The 26,255-nt window shown below is 46.1% G+C and overlaps 1 protein-coding gene across 1 annotated transcript in view; it reads right to left on the bottom strand.

Moving 5' to 3' along the window:
* LOC8029826 (stimulator of interferon genes protein) overlaps positions 1-26,255 on the bottom strand; it is a 55,883-nt gene that overhangs the window by 20,646 nt on the left and 8,982 nt on the right. Inside the window, exons 3-5 of the mRNA XM_029978015.3 lie at positions 22,397-22,590; positions 10,992-11,087; positions 5,718-5,868 (exon numbers count right to left, since the gene is read on the bottom strand). Of these exons, the coding sequence (XP_029833875.2) occupies positions 5,718-5,868; positions 10,992-11,087; positions 22,397-22,590 (441 nt within the window). The remainder of the gene's footprint in view (positions 1-5,717; positions 5,869-10,991; positions 11,088-22,396; positions 22,591-26,255) is intronic.

Genomic DNA, 26,255 nt, shown 5'->3' on the forward strand with positions numbered 1-26,255 from the left:
TGGCCCAATTTGTCACCTTATCTTTTCCACCCTTTCACTGATGCTATTTCACACTGAAGTGCACACATGGAGCTTCCCCGCTTCGCAGCGGCGTGCTAAGAGCCTCTGTTGAGCTGGGAGAGCACTTGAGGTAGCTCTATAGGCTCGGACATTTTTATCACTCTCGTAGCTCCACATTCTGGGAATGTCATTGTACGCTACGTGCGCTTGAATTTTAAAAAATATGTGGCGCCATCTGGTGGTCAAAATAGGAACTATCGTATCTTCCTGACGCTCACTTTCAGTGGGTGAGCCAGCGTTTTGTAAGCCTCGTTATGTTGTCCCAGCATTGCAAACAAAAAAAATAACCGCGGACTTTTTTCTTGCATTTACGACTGCCCAAACGTCTGAATGAATAAAGCTGAGAAACTATCCTTTCTGGAATTCTAGCGATTTCCGGACAAGCCATAGAAAGTGGAGCCGGTGCAGCATCGACTGCAATGAATCGCAGCGGTACCACGATATGACCAGACATGTGAGCTTCGTTCGTGCTGTGTACTTTTCTTTAAAATGTGTCAGCATTAGAGCGCTTGTTTTAACAAAAACCCGAAGGTGTCTTTCGTTTGCCAGTGCCGGGGAGAGAGGGAGAAGGAGGGGGAAAGGGTGACGCGTGCGACGCTCCCATTAATCCGAAGCGCTGACGTCAGCATAAATCAATCTCTTCCCCTCTTCCCAGCGCTGACAAACTGACAGACACTGCCGTGTTTTTGTCAAAGTCATGCACACAGCTGGCGCAGAACCAGAGAGAGGGACGCGCCACGGCGCGGTGGAGTGCGGGCATGATCAGTTGCCGCTCTGCCGTTGCCGGTTGTTTTTCACTCTGGATTTCCGTAGTAGCAGTGCGTGGGCTCTGATGCTTGTGTGTGCAGTTAACCATTGGATGTGGTTCCCTCCACCAGTGATACGGATGCGGTTTCTTCCATGAGTGGTATAAATGTTGTTCGTTCTACGAGTAATATGAATGACCCTATCAAAGGGCGTCGACATACTCTGACAGGCTAACTACAAAAAAGAGGTGAACAAAATTACAGGAAGATCTATTGGTAGATTCTTAGGGTATGCGTTAGCATGACCCTTGGGCCAAAAAGAGGCAGCAAAACATAGAGGAAGCAAAAGAGAAGGCCGAAAGCCAAAACAAAAAATTGAAGGGGTCAGTGTTAGTGATTCCCAAAGTTGGACATGTGTGGCGTTTCCCAAAAGTCATGCTAAGGCATTCCCTAAGAATCCACCAATGGATCTTCCTGTAATTTTTATCGAGCTCCCACGATCCAGATTTGCCTGTGGATGGCATTAGAGCGAAGCTACTCTAGCTGGCACCAGCCACTGTCTTCGTACAAAGTCCTAGTGGCAGTCCCTGAACGGAGTAACTAAGTCCCGAAGTGCCTACTTTACGGGGAACAAAATGAGCCTCACCTAAATCACCAGTCTTTCCAAATATAAAAAAAAGAAGGGCTACCTGACGGCACGACGGTTAACATGGCTGCGGCACTTTACACCAGAAAATATAAGCCCCTGATATTGGTCTTGAAACCCCCGAAATATGTGGAATGTGTATATTCTTTTCCTGCTGACCTTTTTTATATGAATACATTTTAAACACTTTTTTGTATTGTTCGCATTTGTTACACAAATCAAGAAGCATGATTTGTGTGCTTCATGCTCTTTGATTTGTTAAAGAAATCAAGAAGCTTGTTGATTCTATTTGGTTCGTCGATGACGACCGCAGTTATATGCTACCCAGGTTCAGGGCGTAGTAGTTGATGGAATCGCCAGCGCAATCCCGCCTTGTGCTAGTCATGCATGTTGGCCTTGCGAGGGCGATTAGTGCCCAGTTTAGGGAGTTTCCCTATATCATTTGAGCTGTCCCTCGTCAGTCGCCGCAACGAGATTCGGAACTCTGCAGACACATCATCTTTCATGTGGAAGGTGCAGCGAAGAGAAAGAAAGGGTCGAAAACTGAACAACTTACTGGGCCGATGTGGTGTAAAATATTCTTTGGGTAAAACATCACGAATAAAAGAAAACAAACAAACAATGGAAACGGTTCTCGTAGATTCATCTGCGTGAAACATTTCAGCACGACTTTGCCAACCCGCTGGTTGCTGCAGCGTGAATCATCCCCTTTTCCACAGAAAAGAGGTGGTTACCAGCATAACACATCTTTCCTAGCCTGAAACTATTTGCTTCAGAATATATTACAGTGTCATTTATCATGTTAACTCGCAAAAATGAACCGCATGGCAACTCCCACACTCCCGTAACCCGCCACTTCCACATGGGAAAATACCATTAGTTTTTAAACCAACCACAGGAGGTGCTGATGGCACGAAAGACAATGGTGCCATAGTGACACATATGGAGCGAATGGGTGGGCGTCTCAATTTAAATTACACTTACGACAAAAAGTTTTACTGGTATATGAATAAAGGCCGCAGATCTCTACAGCTGCAGAAGTCCAAGTAAAAAAAAATAGATTTGGGAGGATTATTGGCTGTTACGTTTGCCTAGATCATACACGTCTTCATTGCAGTCCCGTAAAAGACAAATAAACAAGGTTCTACTGTGTGTGGGGTTCCCAACAGCTGCTGTCTTCCAGGTTCAAGGAATGCTAGTTATAGTCTCAAACTGAATGCACTCGAGGAAAATACTGCCTTACCCCCAAGGGCATTTCTCTTCTCAGGTGCAATCAAAATGCAGCAATAAATATTCCCGAGGGAAAAAAGGAAAAAAAACAACCTACCACAAGTGAGTTTTTAATATCTAGTATTTACTGTCTTGATGCCACTGTTTGAATGTGAAAGCATTAACTGTCCCATGGAGCGAAGCCGGCGTCGTCTGTGACTGCGAGAAACGGCACCTAAATTCCGTCTGTAGCAGCAAACAACGGCAGCTAAATTGCCACTGGCTGAGCAAAGCGGTAGCTAAATTCCCATTGGTGGAGCGAAACTGCACCCAAAAGTACCCATTGGCCAAAAGCACAGCAATGCAGATGCTTTGTCACGGAAGCCAGTGGGGCACTCAAGGTGAAAGAAAACACAATATTAAGCGTAGCAACCCAGAAGCATCGTCTCTGAAGCCGTGGAGGAGGCAAGGGTGCTGCGCCTGCGCAGTGGGAGAGCGTGATGTCACGCGCTGAGCTTCGCACTCCCGCCATGCGTCACCCAGCGGCGCAGCAGTCACCAGCGAGCCAGGGCGGTCCGCGTGGTGCACTGCCGCACACCCTGTCGGCACTGCTGCCGCTTCTGGCGGCGTTCAATTCGGCATTAATGCTTTCACATTCACAACTCATAAGAAGTGCTTAGGTGTCCTAGGAATTTTTTAGTCAACATAAATGGCCTTACTTCAGAGAAAATAAAAACAGCGAAAGCCATCAACAAGAAAGTTAGTGATCGTCTTTAGTCACAATGAAAGTCAGCATTGGATCCATTCATAAAATTACTCGCAACAAAATCTATACTCTTACAAAAATGCTCCACTAGAGTTACAGTTGCAACAGAGGCATCCCAGGGAATAGATAATAAGTTTTAATCCAAATAGATAATTCCTTGCCACACAAAAAAACCAAAGAGCCTGTGACAACCCTCCAGAAATACATAAGTGCTGCTCCTATATGCAGAATGCTCAAATTAACTTTTAAAGCGATAGCTGTATGGGCAACATTTGGCAGAGATTTCATCCTTGTACATTTGTACCATGTCGTCGCCGTGCACGCGAAAACTGGAGAAACTTTTTTTCTTTCTCCTTTTGCCGTGAGGAGAGGGGGCTCAGGATTCTCCGCCTGCAGTGCCGTGCAGCCATGGCGTCCTGCCGAGAATTGTGCAAGAAAGGGCGAATCATTGTGTCGGCTGCTTGAAAGACTTGTTTTTAAACGTTATCCGTGTTATGCGAAATCCCTCTGGCAGTATCCAGGTGCCACGCATAATGTTGGATAGTTCTAGAAACTTACACCGCACTTACCAACTCACTTCACGGACCACTGGTGGCACTTGTCAGTGGCATCCACGATGCCAACCACGACGGCTATGACTATTAACCACGTCGCACCTCCGTCCTAAGGTACTTGTTAGCACCACTCCACTCACATTGGAGGACCCTGCTCAGCTATCGCCTTCATTTCTTCGCACACTGTTGGCGGAAGATACTGCTTTTTTGGAGTAAAAAGTGCAGTCCGGGGAGTTGTTCGAGCACCACTAATGAAGGGCAGCTCAACATGCCTCCACCCATCAGAACAAATTGACATTGTGCCCTTGTATGTTTTCATGGCTTATTATGCCACATACTACCAATATTCAAAACACGATTGTCAAGAAAGATGAAATATGACCAAAGATTAGTGCCAGATATGTTGGCCATCTAAAGCGGTCCCTCCGAAAAAGGAGACAGCGACGAAGCAGGGCCACGGGGCAGACCCCCCACAAGCAGCGTGGACAACACCATGCGAATGGACGTTATCACCCAACGACCAAGTTTGGATCCGCACCCCTTCATGCTTTAGATCATATACAACCCCAGAATAGTCGGGTCCTGTTCCAACCTCCGACGCAGTAGGACGTCCCATTCCTTCGTTCGGCACGTTTGTCTGGCCGCAGAGCGCCGTCTTTCAACTCACACGAGGCAACACACCTTCCATTCTAAGCGGGCCTCCTTACACGTCCGTCTTTAAACTTCATTTCAGCTTCCGTCCGAGCGCAGCCAAAGGCTGAGGGACGGTTCACGACTTTAAGAAGAGCATTCCTACAAACCACAAAGTAGTTCACAAAAGTAATATTTTTAAAATAACTGTTGTGTGCGTAAACATTGCACAACATTCCAGATGTGTACTGCTGAGAATGATGTGCAACGAAAGGAATTAAATATCTGAAGTTTATGTTTTTATTAATATATGTAAATGCACGTGGTTTGGTGAAAACGCGTACATCCGCTGGCAACGCGGCTGCAACGCTTGGTTCTTCGGTGTGATTTCGTTCCCATAATGGCCGAATCATGTGCTTCGCTGCTTTCCTCACCGAGTCGCTTCAGAAAGTTCTTTCGCAAAGGCACGTTTGGGCGTCAGGCATGAGCGGTCGTGATGAATGTCTACTTTTAAATTCGGCAGGAGACTTCGGCCGCGTCGTACCGCGACTGCGTTGTAAACAAGAAAAGCGTCCGGGCCACTACAATTCACTGATACGCGGCGAAATCAGGGCACCCCTTTACCTGCCGATCACATTGAACGCCGAGAAGCTGGTAGAAAGGATTGCGCCTCGAGCCCTCGTATATCCAAACATTACAAGGAAACATCAACAGCCGGGTCATTGGGCACCTTGCAATGTGTACTTACATCTCGAAACTATGCCGAAATGCCAGACAGGCGGAAAGCTCGGACACAGACGCCAGCGGCCAGCCCACGTACTGACATCCCCTGTGACTACATTTCATAACGTGAAAGGGCACTTTTTAAACCTGTAGCAGACGATACCGTTGATACATCTGTAGCAGACGAAATACCCGGCGAGCGCGAGCGGTGCGGACGACCAGCGGCGCAGCGGAGTGATACAAAAGTGCAGGCAAGATCGCGTGACCAATTGGCGGTGTGTGATTGGCTCCGGCCACACGTAGCTTTGGCTGCGCTCGGATGGAAGCTGAAACGAAGTATAGTAAAAGAGCACAAGTGTGAGGTGATCGCCACCAGCACTCACAGTAGGGCTCGGCGTTGCGTCCCCTGCCCGCAGGCACGGGGTCCTGCAGCAGCCTGATGTAGCCGAAGTAGAAGGACCAGGCCATGCCCTCGCCCACGTGCGCAGACTCCCGCCGCTCGCGCTGGTGCTGCCACTGCGCCTCGGAAGCCCTCTGCAATAGGCGACGCCCCAGGGAGCAAGATTTAAAAGCCCCGCCCTCGCCTGGGCTGTTGCAACGCCGGCAACTTTTTTTCAGCAACCCGCCCGTGGAGGGAGCTTATGATTAAAGATATTTATATCTTTTCCCTCACCATTCTTTGCAAGGCAAGAGTGACGCAGAATGTATTGTGTGTCGCTTCACGGCGATCTTGCGCGGAGGGCCTCAGTGCACATTTCAGGTCGCATCTCTTGAGGTCGCACGCCCCAGCTTTGACCTCGCTATTTCAAGTCTGCCAATTTCCTTTGAAGCATGTGCTTGATCTCTTCTACCTTGACATGCGCACACTCTTCTACCGTGCATGCGAGCACACTCTTTCAACAACTTCTAGATAATGAGGCTGTAGTGCTGCATTTTTTATGTCACATGCTTTTCTAGTACGTGCAATCGTTACACAAAGGCCTGTCAAAAAGCCACCAATGTCAACTTCTTGCCTGATAGTGAATTAGCAGTATAGCCGTGGAGCAAAGGTCTGACTGACTATGCTGTTATGTAGGTACGGTATAGACCACTCACAACGTAACCGCTTATAGTGCAGGACCGGGTATAATGTGGCTTTTATAAACCACCGGTTCGCCTCCCATAGAACTCCATGTAATTACATACCGCTTAAAATGCAGGCGCGCAAAGGGAAATACTGGTTATAGTGCGGTTTTCGGAACAGCCCGGCGACCGCGCCGACTGACCGACGCAGAGAGCACGCTTCCCTGTGCGACACTAGATAACGGCGCGAGCCGCAAGCGGCACTCGTGGGGCAAGGAGGCTGCTCGAAGAAGTGGGGAGAAGCGAAGAGAGAGGCTTGAGTTGCCATAGCGACGGAGGGACGCACGCACATGTCGTTCACGTGCGTGCGTCCCTCTGCTGTGTTGGAAAACAACTGCAACGACAGACCAATCGCAGGTCGAGAAGTGTTCGCACGCGTTGCATGCTGGTCGCGGGCCGGCCGGCCGGCTGCTTCTATCCGCAAACATGGCGTCAGTATGATCGTCGACGTAGACAGTGTGGTAGAAGCTTATCGTTCCGTGTAAAAGCGCTATCCTTGACTGTGAATTTTCGTTGTGTGTCGCTATGATAACCTAGCACGTACTAGAGCGGAAGATCCACCTACTCGTGCGGCGATGTTGTGGCGGCACTCTCAAGACGGCAGAAACGCCCGTGTCGTCGTGTTTGCTTACATCGACTACAGTGGTGCTTTCTAAGCATTTGTGTTTTCGAACATCGCCCGGATTTCTTATTTGGAGCATTTCATGCCTGTGCTCAAGTTGAAGGTGTTACTGGCGCGTACCGTATAAAGAATATGAATTTTCAGGCGTTTTCATCGCCGGAGACAAGTGATTAAGGTTAGCAATCCTGAACGCTCGCAACGTCCGTCCGCAACCCGCGACGCCGTTAAAAGGCTGCGCCAGGCAAAAGTCGCTCATTTCTTTCAAAATGTGTGACACACTTGAGAGAGAAGTGTACTAGTCTGGTGAAATAAAGACTTTCCTCAAACTAAGCTTTATTTTTCATCTAACATAAAATAAATTCTTTTACAAAGGTAAGTTGTCTGATGGCATGCATTTTGGCCTGAAAAATTGATGTTTTGGTTATAACGCGGTACCGCTTATAGTGCGGATTTTCGTGACTCCCGCGACATACGTTATATGCGGTCTACAGTGTATATCCACTGTAATGCCTGTTTAGGCACCGTGGGTATTGCATAAATAACTAAATAACCTAGGATTGTGCGTGATTTGACACAACAGTATTGAACTCGGATTTTGGATACTAACTGGAGAACAAAGAGAAAACCAAGGCCAAAGCTGAACAGGCTAAACTGAATGAGCACAAAAATGTCCAGCAGTTCAACGGCGCATTCCAGATGCGCAGAGCTTGGCAGTACACAATGCATGGATGGGTATATATGGTGGGCAGCGAATGGCACCATCTAGCTGTAAGTAGCTGGACTAATGAAGTCGCCTTTGGCGGCATGCAGTTCGAGTTAGTCATTGCACATTTTGATGCATTCGAATTACAGGGGGCTTTCTCTCATTCAAATGCATAGGACTTTGATGGGAACAGCATGCAGTGATGTGATTGGTCTGTGTCCTTTTGTAGCACTTTTTGGAGCAACTAAAATCTATTTTGGACAAACAAAACACACTTTTGGAGCATAAGCCTACACTACGTTCTCATTCACAATGTTTCAGATATTATGTCGAAATTAACACACTAGCCTGTCCACGGTTAGCATCAACTGCATGCAGGTTTGATTCCTTCGAACACAGAACTACCATAGAACTCAGTAAGAACGCTCACCCAAACTGAAGAGATAAATGGTGAAAAATACAGGGTAGGCGATCTCTAAGCATGCAACAGCAAAATTTTATTAAAAATTAGCTACAAACAACTCCCTCCCCCCTCCCCTCTCCCCCCCTCCCCAACGCTGCTTGTCTAATAGAAGAACTATTAGACAAGTAGTGCCGTGCTACTGTGTATCTGTGTAGTGACCAAGCAGATTGCAAACGGAAGGGCCTGAGCGGTGAGGATGAGTGCAGTCCGATATTACTGATATTACTTTGATTTTCATTGCCTTTCCACTTTTGCTATGCCTTCGAGTGCGGTAAAATTACACGACCTCGGCTCGCGTAATTATAGTAATACTATGTTTTTTTTTAGTGCATAACGACATTATCGCGTTATATTCATAATCGCGTTATATTCGTGCAAATACGGTAACTATTTCCCAATGCACATCACTTCGAAAAAGTAATTCTTTATGCTTCTGCATATGACCTCCCTCTTACAAGCGGAAGAAAGAGAATTCATCAGCATAATACTCCGAGTTATCGCCTTGCTCAATTTTTGGGCAAAACTTCAACTTCCAAGAAAACACCAAGACACTGCCCACTCCTATAAATACCTTAGCTGCGGACTTCATGACCTGCGAACACCCATCCTCCCCGAATATCGTGGCCATGGATCATGAGTTTGGAGGGAGTCCATGACACAAGAAAAACAAAGGAGGGAAAGGAACTTCCTTTTCTTCACACAACCCTCCCCAATTTTTGCGACCCCAAGGTCGAAGGATGTTTGAGCAAAAAAAGAAGAGTGGGAAATAACCAAAACTTTGTTTTGCTGAAAAAACAAAAACAAAACCAATAACAAAAACAGAAAGAAAAAGAGGCCGCATCTCCACATGGTGAATGATGCTGATTGGGGCGAAGCTCTGGTGCTGCTGATGATACTGATTTTATTGATGATAGGTAGTGCTGATGGTTCTGATTTTTTTTTTATTCCTCATAGGTAGTGCTGAGTTCTGGGTTACGTTTCGACTTCATTATTACTGCTTTATGGTCGGTGAAATGCAGAGCCAGTGGTTTTTCTAGCGGATCAGCTTGGATCTGCTAGAAGCCGTGGGAACGCATCTCCACCGCTCAAGTCAACGGTCCATGTCAGAAAGGGAACGTGTGGTATGGAACGTGGTTATACACACAGTTGAGCATTTGACCGCAACGCCCTCTCGTCTATAAACGTTGTGCGGCTACATGCAACGTTGGAGTGTAGCGTAGTGGTTAAGATGTCTGCCTCGTAAACAAGCGGTCCTGAGTTCGAACCACCATGCGGGCGTACGTTTTTTTTTTAAAAGTGGGCCGATCCCGGAGGCAGTGCAATCGATGTGAGCACGGACGCCGGACGGATGGATGGATGGATGGACAAGGCTAGACCCTAAGGAGCTTCGCCCCTAAAACAAAAATGAATGGCATCACTGGTCACCTTGACCGTTTCTGCCCCGGAGCGGGCATGCAGCGCCATGGGTGGTGCTAATTAAAACTGACGCACGGCGACTTCATATCACTGCCGTTTTGCATGGCTTTCTGCATAGTTTCAAAGCTGGGAGGCCTCAGATCGCAGCTTTGAGAATTTATCTGCCATACGGTACGACTGATGACGTCGGCTCGCTCCATGGGACAGTTCATGCTCTTGCATTAAAAATCGGTTGGCGACTGTAGTGAAACAGTTTCGTTGTTCCGTACCCAAGTATGCGGGTACGGAAGAAAACTAACCCGAGTTTGAGTTCGCCATTATCTCTGGTCCAGCCAAGCTAGGGACGTTCAGACAAATAGGCATTTCTTAGGCTTAGCCCAAACTACTTCTACTTAGGTACCCGAGAGCCCACCCCACTTCTCTGATGCGCTTCGGGTGTCGGGGGGAGGGGACTGGCTGATGACTCGAGGTATTGTGCTCCTTAGTTTTACTGATGTTTCTTTTCTGACTGGCAGCTTAAAAACATTAACACTAACGAGCTTAACGTTTATAGTATTAAAACTATTAATTGCTTTTGAAAAGACACTTCCACCAGTTTTGTTTTCAAAGCCTTTTTCTAAAACTTGTATTTTTAATTTTCTAGGATGCTAATATGTCCACAATCTTTGCCAGAGTTTTTGACGAGCATTCCTTCACAAGGTGCAGCGTGGAAACAGCTGCAGACACCAGTAAAACCGAGACCTGTCGGGCGTCCAATAAGGAAAGAGGAAGAGTGGGGGCCAGGTGCAAGTCTCCACATATATTCATGCTCGGTGATGGTGATTATAGACACGAAAGCGCAAGTTTTCACCCTCGAGCGTTGCACAGAGAGTGTTAAGAAAGTGATCGGCTCACCGACTCTCGCCAATTTGTGAGGCAAGGAACCATCTGTACAGGTCAGCACATCTACAATACTGTCGGCGATCAACTTTGCTGTGTTACAATACAATACAATAAATGGAGCATGTTCGATGGCAAGCGTACAGAAAAAAAAAAGAAACAAACAAGAAGAAACAACACATGCACTCTTTCCCGAAGAGTAGGTGCAGCCCTTTGTCCCGGTTGTTCATTCTTTCTAGGTGACGCTATAACCATAAAACTCGGCTTAGAGCTCAAAAAGTGCATTTTTACAGACAACCCGAAGGGCTGCTAAGAAGCGGCACGCTCTGTCGCTTCCAGGTTAAAGATAAGGAGCCTTCTATTCTGGTTTGATCAGAGTTAACGGCAGGACGAATCAGGTTGTCTTTCAAAAGTCCGCAACCGACTCGGGAAAACGAGTGTGGGAGGCTCACCCAAGTGCACAGCTGGCACACGAGCCCCATGAGGAGGAGCAGATGCCACTGGTCATGCAGGAAGCCCAGGACCATGTCCCAACGCTGCAGTGCCATCTGGAACAAGCAGAAGAGTACAGGTCGCTACAGCCCAGGGAACGAGCGTGTCGGTTTCACGAGACGATTTTCCGCTTTTTAGCAATAAGAAACCCACGTTACGTTGCTGGGTGGTATGTTTTCATGGAAGTCATGCTCACAAACGCCAGCCTTGTTTGACTCCTGTGGCGGCCTCCAAACAAAGATACGATACAAAAAAGAATAATTAAAAAATAAGGAAGTGCAACCAAGCCCTAATTGAGAATTCTGATGGGGAACCCAATCTCCTTTGTTAATTGTTACGCCCAACCAGACAGACCTCTGTATGATGTTCACGTTCGGGGAAAAAAAAAAGTCCCTCTTGCTATTCTTTGTTTCATAATAACTTGGCGCACTGTGGCGGCTGCGGCCCCCGCATCCCAAGAAAGGCGTCGAAGGGAGGCACCTGACAACGCTGCATGATCGAGGCCACAGAGGCCTCGTTACCGCCATAGCAACAGCGCCGTCCGCGAAAAAAAGCAGTTCTAAGCTTCTTTTTCTTTTGACGGCAATTGCACTCGCGGGACTGCATATCTATCGACGCTATGCTACACGACACGAAAGAAAGATGAAGACATGTTACTTCGGAACGACACTTAATTCTAGGGGTGTGCAAATATTGAAATTTCTTATTACAAATCGAATACGGATAAGGCAGCAAACTGACTTTGAATATTGAATTGAATATCTAATATGTGTCTAGTAATAAAAAATTGCAAAACAAGAAGTAGCAGCAAGTTTTATTACCCTTTTAGGATGAATCAATGGAACTTCATTTAACTGGGCTGCAGCAGGTTAAAGATAATTCTAGTAATGCACTCATTACAAATTATCATATAGGCAAATTGACTGCTCGACGTATTCAGAAAGCAAGCACCCCCTATGCACCGGGACAACACTTCCGCCAGTCGAAAAGACCCTTTCACTCGGGACTGGTGTAGCGGGGAGAGCCAAGTGCTTCTGGGCGAGTTTCCTCAAAAAGCGGGAGCATGAAGCACCCAAATTCATTGCCACCCCTCGCGAGGATCCTTGCCGCTGTCCAAAAGAGGCTTTTCGGCGTTTTCTGTAACTTCCCTCTCTGAGGCAGATGACAAATGAGTCTCCTCCTTGTTCATCACTAGATGCCCAGGCGAAAATCAGTCCATTTCCAGCTGGATTATGGAACTGGAAATGAGGCAGTCCAGCTGGACCCAGCTGGAATCCAGCTGGACTGCCTCATTTCCAGTTCCATAATCCAGCTGGAAGTGGACTGATTTTCGCGTGGGATGGTTTAAAGCGTTTCACACACTGGATGCCACCGGTGAACACAAGGACGATGCTGGCATGGCATTGCCCCCACTCGGTTCCACGTCAGCTGTCTGGAGCTCCCTTGTCACAAGGTCTTTCAGCCAGATCATATGGCCAGATGCCTGATGAACTGTGGGTTTGAAATGAGGGTCAAGGAACATGGCCAGGCTGGCCACTTCATCAAAGTCACGCTCCGAAAAGCGAGTTTTGATACATCTTTTTAGATTGTTAGCAAACTCTAAGTTACCTCTGCAACCTTCAGGACAATGCAGCATTCCAGAATTAATTGGAATTTGACATGGCAATGAGGGGTCCTTTTCAGCCCTTTTGATCACAGTTGCATCAGACAATGGCTTCAATACCTCCACAAACTCTACAGCATCTCTCCACTCCACAGAGTTAAAGCCATATATGGTAGTGTCCGAAGTGGCAAGTTAAAAAATGATGACTTGTTCGAGTTTGTGGAGCCTTGAACACATGAGGTACTGACTATTCTATCTTGTGTCAACATCCTGCACAACATGGAGTGCGTTTGCTCAGCTGCAGCTGCAGATCGTCCAATTGTTTCTGCGCCATGGAGCTATGCTTGTTACAATCAATCTTGCTGCCTTGCAGTTTGTTGATAGTTGGGGCACATGTCCTCGCATCGCAGATCGCCAACTGCATTGTATGCATGAAAGAGGCTCGCTCAAACCATGGCAGCCTCCTGGCAGCGCTTAGATATTGCAGCCATTGTTCATCACAATGCACTTCACGCAGTCGGTCGGTATCTCTTAGTCGGCGCAAAGTTGCTCCAATGAAGCAGCAATGTTCACTGCCGTGTGACTCTCCGGCATATGTCACGTGTTCAAAGTGAACCTTTTCATCGCAAATTTCAAGGTGAAAAAATTACATGTAAAGCTTAGAAAGTCCTCAATGGCACGCGAGGACCAGTTACCGCTCGTAAAAGAAAGAGTGCTTGTTCCATCATCAAGCGTTTTTCGCAGCTTGAACCCTACCTTTGCTCTTTTTGTCGTCATACAGGTGTGCGACAATTTTGTTCCAGATGGTAGACTGTAGCCCGATAAAGCTTTTTTCATGAGTGTGCCTTCAACCCCCAGTGTTCAAAAAGCTGTAAGGCTGGACATCTAAGGCGACCATCTCTGCCACGTTCTGATGAGGGGCATTTTCTTTCTTCCGTGGCAAGGGCTACTTTCTCTGTTGGAGCATATTATCCAGTCTTGGTCGACTCTTCGACGGCGTGCTTGCTGCATCTTTTTTGTACTCTTCCATCAACAAAGAGTGCTGTTTCATGGGATTTTGAAGAGTTGTGGTTATTCCCGTCGGCATTTGAAGAACACATTCACACGACTTGCACCGAGCTGTCAACATGTCTTGTTTAGTACCATCAAAGAAGACTTTTTCCGGCTTTCTCTTACTGCTTGCTCGGTGGCTCATCATCCGCAGTTGATGGCATTCTCGGAAAACACGCTTGAGCGAGGATGGTATCAGCCACTTCGGTATCAGCACCGAGAGAATTGTGCAGCTAGCTGCTAGTGTTCTTTACGTTTTGGGTATGTGGGAGTGGTGCATCTAGCTTTTTCTGTTTTTAATTTTCAAACATTTATATTAGAGAACACTCTCGAGATAGGTTAATTTTATTGTATAAATTTAGAGAAAGTGCAATAACATCACATATTGCTATAAACATGCCACACAATAAAGGCCTTGGTGAAAAATAAACCGAAACTGATCCTGTCTTGCTGCCATCGGACAAACAGAAACGGGGTAGACCAATAATGCACGCATCATACTCATTTTTCAGCGAATAAACATATTCATAGAGGAATGTGTGGCAGGCAGATTGTTCGTTACTTGCTCGAATATTCACAGTTTGTGCGAATATTCGCCGTTTTTCCTAAATATGCAATTTTTGAATCGAATATGCTTCGAATAAAGAAAATATTTGAATCATATTTGAAATTTTAAATATTCGCACACCCCCGCTTGATTTGGGTCAACCCTATTTTGACAACAATGTTTGAACGATCGCAGCCCAGTAAACGATCGCTTCCACTTAAAAAATTGTCCTGGCATTGGCATTAGCATCCGCAGAAGATTAGCAGGTAAATTGAGCGTATCGTGAATTGTTCCCAAAAAGTTTGCCACTCTAGTAGATGGCAATTATGCAGCGGTGGACATTCACCCAAAGTTGGTTGGTTTCACAGCAGACGACTCTTGGCCAGTAGAAGACAGCCAGTTCCTCCAAGCCTCACATTTGGCGCAGTGACACAAACGCTACCTTGACGTGGTGTCACGTGCTTTGCTCCGACGCTCTTATTGGGTCGCAAGCGCCGTAGCCTCCAGTTTGCCAAGTTATCGTGAAACGGACTATAGGGAGCCGAGGGGAGACAGGGGAGGGAGAGTACTCAAGGGCATGCATCGCCCACAAACTGCAAATGGAAGTGAGGAGAGGATGACGAGCTTTGGGAGGCTTCACAAGACTGAAGGAGCATGGCAAACAGTTGAGAAACCCTGCAGGCTTGTGAACTCAATCGAATGACTTCAGCAGCACATATTAAATGCAAATATTGAAGTGAGCACCTAGCACCGAATCACTATACCGTTTCATACCTAGCATATAAAGCTGTCAAAGTGGCAGGCATGAGAGCGTGGCTTCACTTTGCAGTTTCTTTGCACATACTAACGTACCAATGAGATGCTAGGAGGAGTCACGTGCTAGCACCAGCAACTTTGACAGCATTGTACACTAGGTATGGAATGGAGCATACATGCATATTAATTTCCCCTTTATAGTACTGTTCGTCTTCCTGGACACGACGTCCCGAAACTGCCCCCCAGTGCGGCTGAAGCAACGCATTTGTTCTTTTGTTGCGAGTCTCGTGGCCACATCTCGGCGGTCGGTGCTTGCAGCCTTTGGACGCTTTCGGATCGTCACGTCGGAGACGGCCATTTTCCCAGTCTACCATTTTGACCACCTCAGAGGAGAAGGAAAAGACCTTGAAGGCAAAGAGCTTGAATAGAGACTGCGAAAAGCTCGACAATGGCTATGACATGCCATGTACGAGGATGTCAAAAAAGCCTTCGTCGAGTGGCTTATGGACTCGGGGGGGCTACGAACATTGCTGTGGCCAAACCTTTGTCACTTGGGGAAGTCAGGAATTGTGCATTTCTCTTGAGGTTCCGCTAGTTTAGCCATGGAAACAGGCGACTGCAGTGTTTTAAAAAAAAATTAAATATAATTTTTTTTGTTTTTAATTTTAATTAGAAACACATTCAGACTTTTTTTCTCTAAAAAAAATAAGTACTTGCAATACAGTGATGTTTTTTTTAATATAGACACGGCTGCTCCCCCCAAAAGTGTCCATGTGAGTTGTCCATAATTATGAGGCAAAAATGCAAGCGTCCATCCAGTTCGTCCTCAAAAACGGTGTCTATATTGCGAGGTGCCTATATATTACCGGAGTTCATATTAGTGAGACATGACTGTATTTTTGCTACTAGATGCAATTTAGGTGGATGTAGCCCTGCTCCAGGACCCACCACTATCAAAATGTGCTTAGCCTAGCTAAGCACAGTCTTTTTAGATATCACTGCTTGAAGAGATGATTTAACGTGTGGAATGTTTAGTGTAAATTTGTTTGTCCCTGCCGTGGTAGTCTTTTATTCGACATATTTTTATGCTCGAGAAACAAAAGGTATAGATAGTCATTATTGTTTTAGAAAATATAACGAGATTGTCTTTTTCGCTACGGTTTCAAACAACAACAAACATGGCTGCCAGCGTTTATGGTGAGCGGTTTGTACACTCTGCAACTCGCCGAGTTCTTCTATTGTTATGAGTGAGGTCTGTTTCGTGTTCACCGATATATTAAGAGGAACATCTCAACCAACATAGTATGCAGCAGATAACTGTTGCAAATACGCGCTTTTGAAAGTGCTGTGCGGGAGCTTGTTTTCGTAGCACGACTGGCGTGAGCCTAGCGCCCTAAGTCAAATTTTTTGCTTGCTCTGGCTCAATTTGTTTGTTTGCAAGTGTTGATGATGAATAAAAATGCTGGTTCCCATAAAAGTGGCCCCACTGCTCTGTGAATTGTGCAACAGCCGTGATTGCAAGCATGGTTTCAGTACTGAGAGGTAACCAACACAGATAAGAATTTGCGAACCATTTGGTCACAAGCAATCGGGTACTTGCCCCCATAGGGGTTGCCCAGGAATGTTTCCACCATTTCACATTGTAGGGCCTGTAGTTTTGAAGTTTTGAGCAGTGTACCTGGCTTGCTGGAGCCAATAATATTTATAGGTCGTGATTTCATTGTACGTCATGACGCTCACCCACCTTGCTCATGAATGCTATGCAAGAAAACGAGAACAAAAAAGCTGGAAAAACTTAACATTTATTTTTTTGGCACTTTTTTAGTCTTTTGGTTGCTCTTTACCAGACATCAACAGACTCTGTGAGATGCTTGCATTGGACCGTGGATCATACATGATGCAATGCTATAGTGCTGCTTTCATGGTCGCATCTCGCGAGTTTGGCAGACGGTTTAAGATGGGGACGGAACAGCAGAGGGACGCACCGCTTCATGGCCATGTTTTATGAGCGCTGCAAACAATGATAAATGGTGGTGGGATAACAGATGATGCCGGAGGCTGCCACACGTCTGCTCACATGACTAGCAGGCAGCGTTTCTGTTTCTCTTGGATAGGAAGTGCTGTAGCATCCACAAAAGAGACACCTCCACAATAAGCTGATCTGGCAAGCTAGTTGTGCATCACGAGGATATATAGCGCAAAACAACAAGAAAGGAAGGACGAGGGAGACAGAATAGTGCTCATTCTGTTTCCCTCGTCCTTCCTTTCTTGTGGTTTCGAGCTATATCTCCTCATGAGGCACCTCTGCTATCATCTGTGAGACGTGACGATTTAATGCTGCGTGAAGCGGCATCCTCCCATCATTCACGATTCAAAGACATAGACCAGCATTTCTCAGTGTCTGTTCACGGGCACTAACAGTGAATGAAAGGACGCAATACAAAGCATAAAGAAAATGCGACCTAAAAATATGTGATATCGCTCGCCAGCGGCACTGCTCAAAACTTGAAAGCTACAGGTCTATACACCAACTCATGTTTACAAACAAACCGGAGCGCCCGGAGCGCCCCTAGCGGACGCCACCGGCGCCGCGCATGCGCGATGGGGGTGTGGGCAAAAAGCTCGCCGTCGCCCATAAACAAACCATTGAAATGCGATGTTGTCGGCGCCGGTGTGAGTCCCCGCGCTCGTTTTCGCGTTAGAACTGTTGATTCTATGTCCTCCTAACGATGTCTGACTACTTGAGCAGCGTCAGCGAAATTAACGAGGCTCGTTACACCGCAAAAGTTCGCGTGAATAATCTGGCATGCGGCGATTCATTCCGCGTGGACGCCGCAGAACGTACGCTAAAGCCTGATTCACATGATGAGATTTCGCTCGCACTTTTCAGTAGCGACGTCGCTCGGACTGCAAAAGCGTGAACCGTAGCTGAGATGGTCGACGTCGATACTGAAAATCGCAGGCAGAATCTAACCAAGTGAATCAGGCATATTGAGTCGGTGATGGCCACTGGTAACAATGATCAACATCTCCTTGTATCGACTGTTTACGTCGAGCCTGCTTACCAACCTTCAAACATAAGTCTTTTAAGGCCTGCACTTAATTCTTATCGCAAGTACCGGGCCCACGTTTGGTCTACAGGCCGGTGCACGTGTCCTCTAAAAGAGCAGACGACAAGCAGAAACGTTTGAAAGAGCAGACGACAGTTCGAACGATCAGGCGGCCGTTTGAACTTGAAGACGCACTGAACGTAGTCCGCAGGTGGTCCGTACAACTTGACAATTTTCCGGCGCTCATTTTGGAACAAAACAAATAAATTTGATGACCAGAAGTATTCGTGAATTCAACCCAAAATGCTTCCCGCCCAAGCAATCGTGGTCCGACGGCGTCTAATTTTGCCTTTTCACGGCACATATCCATATTCTCGGACGAACGGAGCACGTGAAAAATGACCTTCAAACCCTTCTCGACACTTTTGGTATGGCCCCAGTCGCAGCATTTTGACGACAAGGCAGGTTTTTGTCTGGTTCCTTTCAAAACAACGCAGGAATACACGTCTCAAATGGGCACTTCCGCCCACAGCCCCAGACCGGAAGTGTGTCCGACGCGCCACCACCGCGCCGTGACGTAACAGAGATGAGTTGGTGTATATGCACCAGACATCACAACAGGGAGACACAAGGCTTGCGAACCATGTTTGGCCGATCAGCCGAGCCAATCCAGTAGAGAAAGTGGTGGGGGGGCAACTGTTCTGTGGGCACGTCTTAGAGGGGGCCATGACCTCCACCTAAATGCACCTAATGATGTAAATATTGCGCAAAAATGTTTTGCTTGTGGAAATATATATAAAAAATATTGTTTTTTTATTTTCGTGTTTTATTTATTTTAAGGAGCAGCAGGGAGTTTGTTCATAAGTCTGATCGAGAAGTTGCATCTGTGGACAAGAACAAAGCCGAACAGTGGCGCAAGGAACGAGATATGAAGTTACAGGGAGTAGGGTTTATGATGCAGGCGAAACTGCCTTGTTTTCTAAGATGAGACCTATGCGAATGCATGCACTGAAGGGCAACAAATGCATCCGTGGAAAGTGCAGTAACGTGAGAATTACCGCGCTCCTGTGTTACAATGCAGACAGCAGAGGCAGGCGCTTGCCCTTCGTCACTGGAAAAGTAAAGAAACAAATGCATTTCAACGGGCTTCTACCCGCAAGGTGCCGATCAGTGCTAAAGCGTGGACGTGCACCTCGCATATTTCCGGAGCTCCCAGTCTGAAACCACCTCAAAGACAGAGCCGTCAAAAAAGAAAATATGTGCAGTAAACGGAGAGAGAGGGTTGAATATTGAGCAGAAAGATGGACAGAATGTGGAGGTTTTCTCAACCATGAGCAGCGGCATTTTGTGTCATCCTTTGCTATCTGTGAAAGTGAGAGAATTTCGTGGCTGCGTCGGAATGAAGGGAACCAAACCGAACAGGAAGAGGTCTGGGTGCATTGCGGATGTTTGTGCACAAATTTAGCATATGTCTTCATTTGTTTGTCGTTGTCTCCCTAACCATCCAACGAAGCATTGCTATCAAGATCAAGGGGCTTTGTCTTACACACTTTTTCTATGTTCCGGCACCAACATTGCAGAAACGTTCACGGTTGCCAGTCGCTTGTTTAGTTTGTGCAATGACAACACAGACAAAGTGATGGCAAACAGCCATTGGAAGAATGTATCCAAAATCGCAAAGACAAACTGGCAGCTGATTGCGAGCAAAAAAGAGATTTTTCCCGTTATATCTTGCGATTTTCTTCATCGTGGACACACTCGAACCTCATGGTCCAGGATCGCGGCATTCTGGATGAATACGTATTGGCTGATTTCATGATTCCCAATTGGGGATTTTGTGGAAGTTCCTGATCTTTCGGTGTTATTTAATGGTAACAGATTTGATTTCGCTTGTGAACACGGAGAAAGATTTTTTTTTTTTCTCTCTTGTGTGTCTTTGTTGTGAACATCCTCCAACCTTGTAGTACACAGTGACGACATTTGGGGAGAAAGGGTGTCCTGTGGTACGTTTGACCCAAGCCATTTTGTAGCACCTTTTGAAACAGTCATCAGTCCTAGGGTGCCTTCATGTGCGCTTTGCTTGGGGTGATGACATCTGGCCATTTTGTTTCGAACGCTTATTTTTATTTTTTGTTCTGAAGCGCGTGAAAGAGCGCGTCCTTGCATGCGCTCATGGCGCTGACTGTGCTACGGCGACATTTTGTTTCCAGCGATTTTTTTGTATTTTCCCTGTGAGCACGTGCTGTCGGCATCGGGTACTACAAACGATGGCATCACCCTAAACAGAAGGACATTGAGGCACTCTAATCAGTCCATTATGAAGCAGCAGAAAGTACTTTTGGAGCACAAATACACAGTTTATTTTTATTCATACTACTGTGAATATGATTTGTTAAAAATTGTGTGCTCGCCTATCCAACTAAAAAAAAAGAAGACATGCATGCTTTGCCTCCACATTTCTGTGCAACAGCAGGCTTATATCCTCCAACAGAGAACTATCTGTTTAGTTGCACTTAAAAGCACTAGGCATGGCAACAAGACGCTGATTGGTGAAGGACAGTCTGTGAATGGTCATTTTAGGTACGATTAATGTACACAAATTAGTATATTCCACTAAAATAATGTTAGAATAATCTTGAGTACACAAATTGATCACTGAAGTTCTAAAGGTTGTAATAAAACAAAAACTCTTAATTCAAATTTAAAAAATGAAAGACATTTACAACACCCTGTAACGCCAAATTAGAGCGCAGCTCTTGAGGAGGAGGAGGGAGGGGTACTGAGGGGAGGGTATGCCCCTTCTCATCCTCCCTGCTACTCTTCCTCCTCCTCCCCTCCTCTCCACATCCCCCTCCTCACACGTTGCATCATGAGAAATGTCCGATCACGCACAGCGCGGGACCCTTGTGACCTCACGTGTAACGTCACGAGTACCACGCTTTGCATTATGGGACATTTCCCATAATGCATTGCGCGGCTACGCCGATGGCGACATCGACGCCGCTCAAACCGAAAACGGGCACCTAAGAGCTGTGCTCTAAAAAAAACTTTTATCATTAAATTATGAAAATCAATGACATTTTGTAGAACAACCTCAAAATAACAGATCGGCGGCAGCCAGTCATTAAGCTTATCTGCAAGCTTACTTCTACTCCTACACCCAATTTAATTTTAATTTATTCTATTGACTGTACTTCGAACATATAAAACATATATACAGGTGACAACTAAAACAACAGAGTTCAAATAAAAATAAACCTATAAAGCAGTTCATATAAATTTTCTTAAGAGTACCCTTGCTAAAACCCAATTTTGAAAGACATCGCCAGAATACTGCAGTCCATCAAAAATAATAGCCACAGTTTAATTAAGGAATTTTTACTGCAACTAAAAGCTCTCACGAAGTTTTTTTTTTTTTTTTAATATACAAGACGCTTGCATATTTAATTATTCTCGGGGTATGCTTTCCCTTAAGCACTCGGATGCGCTGCAGCGAAGCAAGATAAGCAAATTCGCAATGCTCACTTCGTGGCTGCCGCTTCACTGCAGTACACATGAGCGTGGTAAGAAGTGAACTCAACAAAGCTAACTTACACACCAGAGCAGACTAGAACGTAAGATATGGTGCAAGTTCTGAGTCCTGTCAGCGTTTGACACCGACACAGATCACATAGGGTAGTATGTTACTTATGATTAAAATTGGAAGTTCTGAAAGTTTGCACAAGCCTACCATAGCAATCAGAACGTGTAGCAGGCCTGAGCCATTTTACTTTCAGTATAAATAAAGTTAAATCAAGTTTTGGCGCAATGTTGGCACAAGTTCCTCACATTTGGGCTAAATGCAGCACGACGTAGCAGGGTCAGCCCTTTGGCGCAGTTTGGCACAATTGGCGCAACAATTACGTCACTGGATGTCAGCAGACGTGATCTGCAGTTGTTTTTTCTTTTTGTTGTAAAAGTAGGTTATTTTTTATGTTTTTGAGAAAATTAACAACTTGACCAAATCTTTGGCATAGCTGTGGTTTCACCGATGGGTGTCGAATAGAACTTTTGCGGTAGCGAATGTTTTTCCTCAAAATAAAAAAATGATCTTATCGTACACACCAAGTTTCTAGCACAGCAAAAGAATGAAGACGTTAACATCAATCGCCTGGAACACTAAAATCATCACCTGGAGTGAACAGATGTCTCCAGGCAGGTCACTCGAGCTCTTACAAATAGGAAGCACAAAAAGAGCACCGCCTACGGCGGATATCTCGCACAGAAAGAGTTTGTATCGTCTAAGAATGGGCAGAAGCTGCCAGAGAGCTAAGGACTGGAATGGACGAAACTGCGGCCGAACGCAGAAGCCAGCCTCACCAGCACCGAGAGCAGCAGCAAGACCCCGATGCTGAGGTAGGTGGCCAGCGGGAACCGCAGGCAGAGCAGGACGGCCGGCCAGCAGCGCCCCCCGTGGCGCTCTCGCAGGTGGCACAGTTCGTCCACCAGGTAGCAGGCCTGGCTCAGCACCAGGGCCAGCACCATCGTCAGGGTAACCACAAACAGGTGCACCCCTGCAAGCAGGGCAGAGCCCAGGCGCCTGGAACACGTCTACCATAATATTCAGAGTAATCGCCCACCCCCCTGCCACCTGAAATGCCTAAAAAAAAAGTGGGGTGTGCCACGTCTTGGTGAGTAATCACAGAAAATTTAAAAAAAAGCTAAAAAACACTCACTTTTTTTTTTTTCACGTATCTAGCGTGGCTGCACAAGAGAAAGATTAAAACTCAAAACTCAAATAAGTTTCATTGTTTTATGCAAGAAACGCTCATGAAAGAATGTTTTACTATCGCAAAGTCCGTTGCTTGCATACACGCAATGAACACTGCAAATCGTCAAAGAAAGCGAATGTCTGTTCCGTGAAAGCATGTTTTTAACATTGCCATGTCCTCTTCGTTAGTACAAAAAGAAGAAAAAACAGTCAAAAAGAAAAGGAAAAAACCAACAAGGCGCAACGAGTGAGTGAGCGAGTGGACGAAAGAAGCGACGAAGAGCAATGCTGGGGAAGCGAAAAAGCCGGCAATCGCGTTAGCAGACATTTTGGACATTTGGCGTCGGGCCGAGTCAGGCGCCTCGTTAATTGCAAGGGGCAGGCTCTTGTGCACTTTTCTTGTTTGGTGCACACGTGTGCATCCGTGCACGGCATACGTGGCACCACGAACACGGAGCTCAAAATCTTTATTTACCCGTTGTCTTCGTCTCGAACATTGTACAATTTTATCAACCACGTTCGGTCGTGACGTTCCGGGAAAAGCGAGTTTGCGGTGACCTTACTTCGCTGGAGATGGACTTTGACCTTACACCCCACAGTTACATACCAGGATATGGGGCATTCATTGACCTCGCGATCCCTGAATGGGTTACTGCTTGCGTTATCTTTCCGACTTTTTTTTTTGTCCGAGTTATTTTATTTTAAGCAAGACAAAGATTCATTTTATTATCTCCATCGTTTGCCTTGGGCATGCATGTACTCTGACTACGGGGTCACGAAGATCAGGGAGGAATAAACAAAGTGAAGTGTCTTTCCCTCCTTCGTTTTACTTTGTCATGGAGGTCCTCTAGCCGCAAGGTGCGCGGCTGTGCCATTCAGGTATGATGAATGTTTGCGGATAGCGGAGTCCGCGTAGACGTAAGCGAAGACTCTGTGTTTTTTCTTTAATATTCGCCCAAAACGTAGAGTGGGCACTGACTCGGGGTATTCCGGTACGACCGGCGCGTTTCCCGCGTCACAAATGAGATTTCTCGATTTCCATCCTATGATGTCGCAGAAGTGTCATTCACCCGCGCTGCCACCATCCTCCGGGTCAGGGTTGGGCAGAAATACTCAAAAATGTATTTGGAAATACAAATACTAGGATACATTAAAATAGTAGCTAAAATACTGACTCTGAAATATATCTGTAAAAGTGTATCGCGATACGTATCGGAAATACATTTTAAGTAGAGGCAAAAAGTATTTGGAAATACAAATACAGGAATACATTTTAGGGAGGGCAGAAATACAAATACAGAAATACTGATACTGCAATACATTTTTTTTTTTTTTTTTTTTCAAATTTGTTTGAGACGCCAAACGAGATGAAGCTTGAAGTGGAAGTTTTTGATTCTGAAATTAATTTCTCATAGGCTTGGCACTTTGCCTTGAAGGTAGTGATTTCGGACGACGAGTAGTCTTCAGTGGGCTCAAAAAAACGTTCCATCAAGGACTGACCTTGGTCCCTTCCCTGACATCCTGTCTGTCTGACAAGGGATGTGAAAAGAATTAGACCTGTATATAAATTCTATGTCATCCTAAATTCCATCAAAATGTCACCATGCCCCTGTCCAATAAGGACGCCCTTGTCAACATTTATCACATGACGTCACAGTGGAATGAACTGGTATTCTTTGTCTGTAGGTGATGGCCTTGAACATGAAACTTTACCGCGCTGTTGTATGGAAGGACAATACGTGCTTTCGTTGTAGGTTACCTTGCTGAACATCATGCGGGCAGTGTCATTTGGAATTTTCGAGAATAGTGGACCACCTGAAGCATCTTGGAACACGTCTTCTGTTACGGTTGATAAAACGATACGGTGGCATCCCTGTTGTGAAGGTCCTTCCTACCGAACCTCCACCACCGACGGATGGATTGCAGTCCTCAAGTTTCGTCTTGCATACTCCAGATAGAAACCTCGTGGATTGCGACCTGACATTGCCGGCACAGGTGCGAGCTCTCCGATAAACAGCGCGCTCGAGACGAGTCGCAGGTGTACGAAGTCTGGGTCGGCACAGCGAGGCCACGTCTGATCTCCGTCCTGGGTTTCGGATCACCAGAGCAGCGGGACACGTTCACGTCGGCTGATGACGTACCCTTGCGCCGTGCAATATTACGGGCGCAGCCGCAGACGCATTCGAATATGTGTTGAACTTCACTGCGTGAGTCATCCTACTATTTCAAGTCAACCACCGCCAGGCTCGTGCTGGAATGGACTGTGAATTAGCTTTGCCGGCTGGGTGAACTGTGTACGCTAAGGCGAGCGAGACGGTTAGCAGCGGGCTTTGGATGCCAGCAAACAATGACTCAAGAAACCCCTACCTAAGGACCTGCAGCAGAAAATGCTCCGACTCCACTCCTGGCACGCTACCTGGTTCGAGTCCCCGACTATGCGACACTTCTCAGAAGAGAAAAGAGGACGCATAGAAAAATATGTGTGAGAATCGGAAGGGATTTCGGTCAGCATGGCAACAATGCCCCAGCATCTCGTTGACCCTAATGTCCTCAAAAGTAAAAAAAAAACAAAAAAAAAAAACAAAAAAAAAACTTTTGGATTTGTATTTTTTTTTCCTGCGGGGGGGGGATTTCTCAAGAAATGTAACGAAATACATTTCACCCCGATTGTATCGCGATACAAAGAAACATTCAAAATTTATTTCAATACAGGAATACAGATACTGGTGAAAAAAAGGTATCGCGATACAGAAATACTGATACGAAATGTATTTCTGAAATACAATCGCGATACATTTGTATCGCGATACTGCCCAACCCTGCTGCGGGTGGCGTAGCAGCGCAGATGAATGCGGAAGGCGTCCGTTCTGCCATGGATCGCACTAGGGCTTCGGCCGCCAGGAATTGCAACGGCGGTGGCATCCGCTTTCACTCGTGCTTCCTTGAGAAAATTCTACAACCGACCACCAGGATCGCAACATGACAATATGACATGCCGGATTTTGCGACGTCGTACGTTGCCAGCAGAATGTGGGCCAAAGACATTGGGAGGTGTGGAACACGAGGCAACCGGTCCCGAGACAAAAAGCGCCGAGAACGTGAGGAGAAAAAGGGGGTCACTGTAAGGGTTTAAAAGATACAAAACTTGAAAGTATAAAACAGAGGACGAGGACGGGAACAGGACATTTTTCTGGTGACTTTTCCCTTTTTGCCCTTCTGTTCTTGGGAATTATTGTTTCAGGCTTGTGCATGCACACACTCAATGAACCGTTCCATATAGTCGTGAACGGGCGAAGAAGGGAATCGACAGCCACCGTCATCACGAAACACACGCTTTGTTATGGGTGTTGGCAGGATGCAAACAGTCTTGAACATGTTACTCAAAACAAGTAATCTATTACAATTATACTAGTTTAAAAAGCATTCAATTAATTTACTTGATTACTTACGAGGAAAATTAATTGAATG

The sequence above is a fragment of the Ixodes scapularis genome, unplaced genomic scaffold (assembly GCF_016920785.2).
Source record: "Ixodes scapularis isolate PalLabHiFi unplaced genomic scaffold, ASM1692078v2 PGA_scaffold2__306_contigs__length_199485367, whole genome shotgun sequence".
In the NCBI taxonomy this organism is placed as follows: Eukaryota; Metazoa; Arthropoda; class Arachnida; order Ixodida; family Ixodidae; genus Ixodes; species Ixodes scapularis.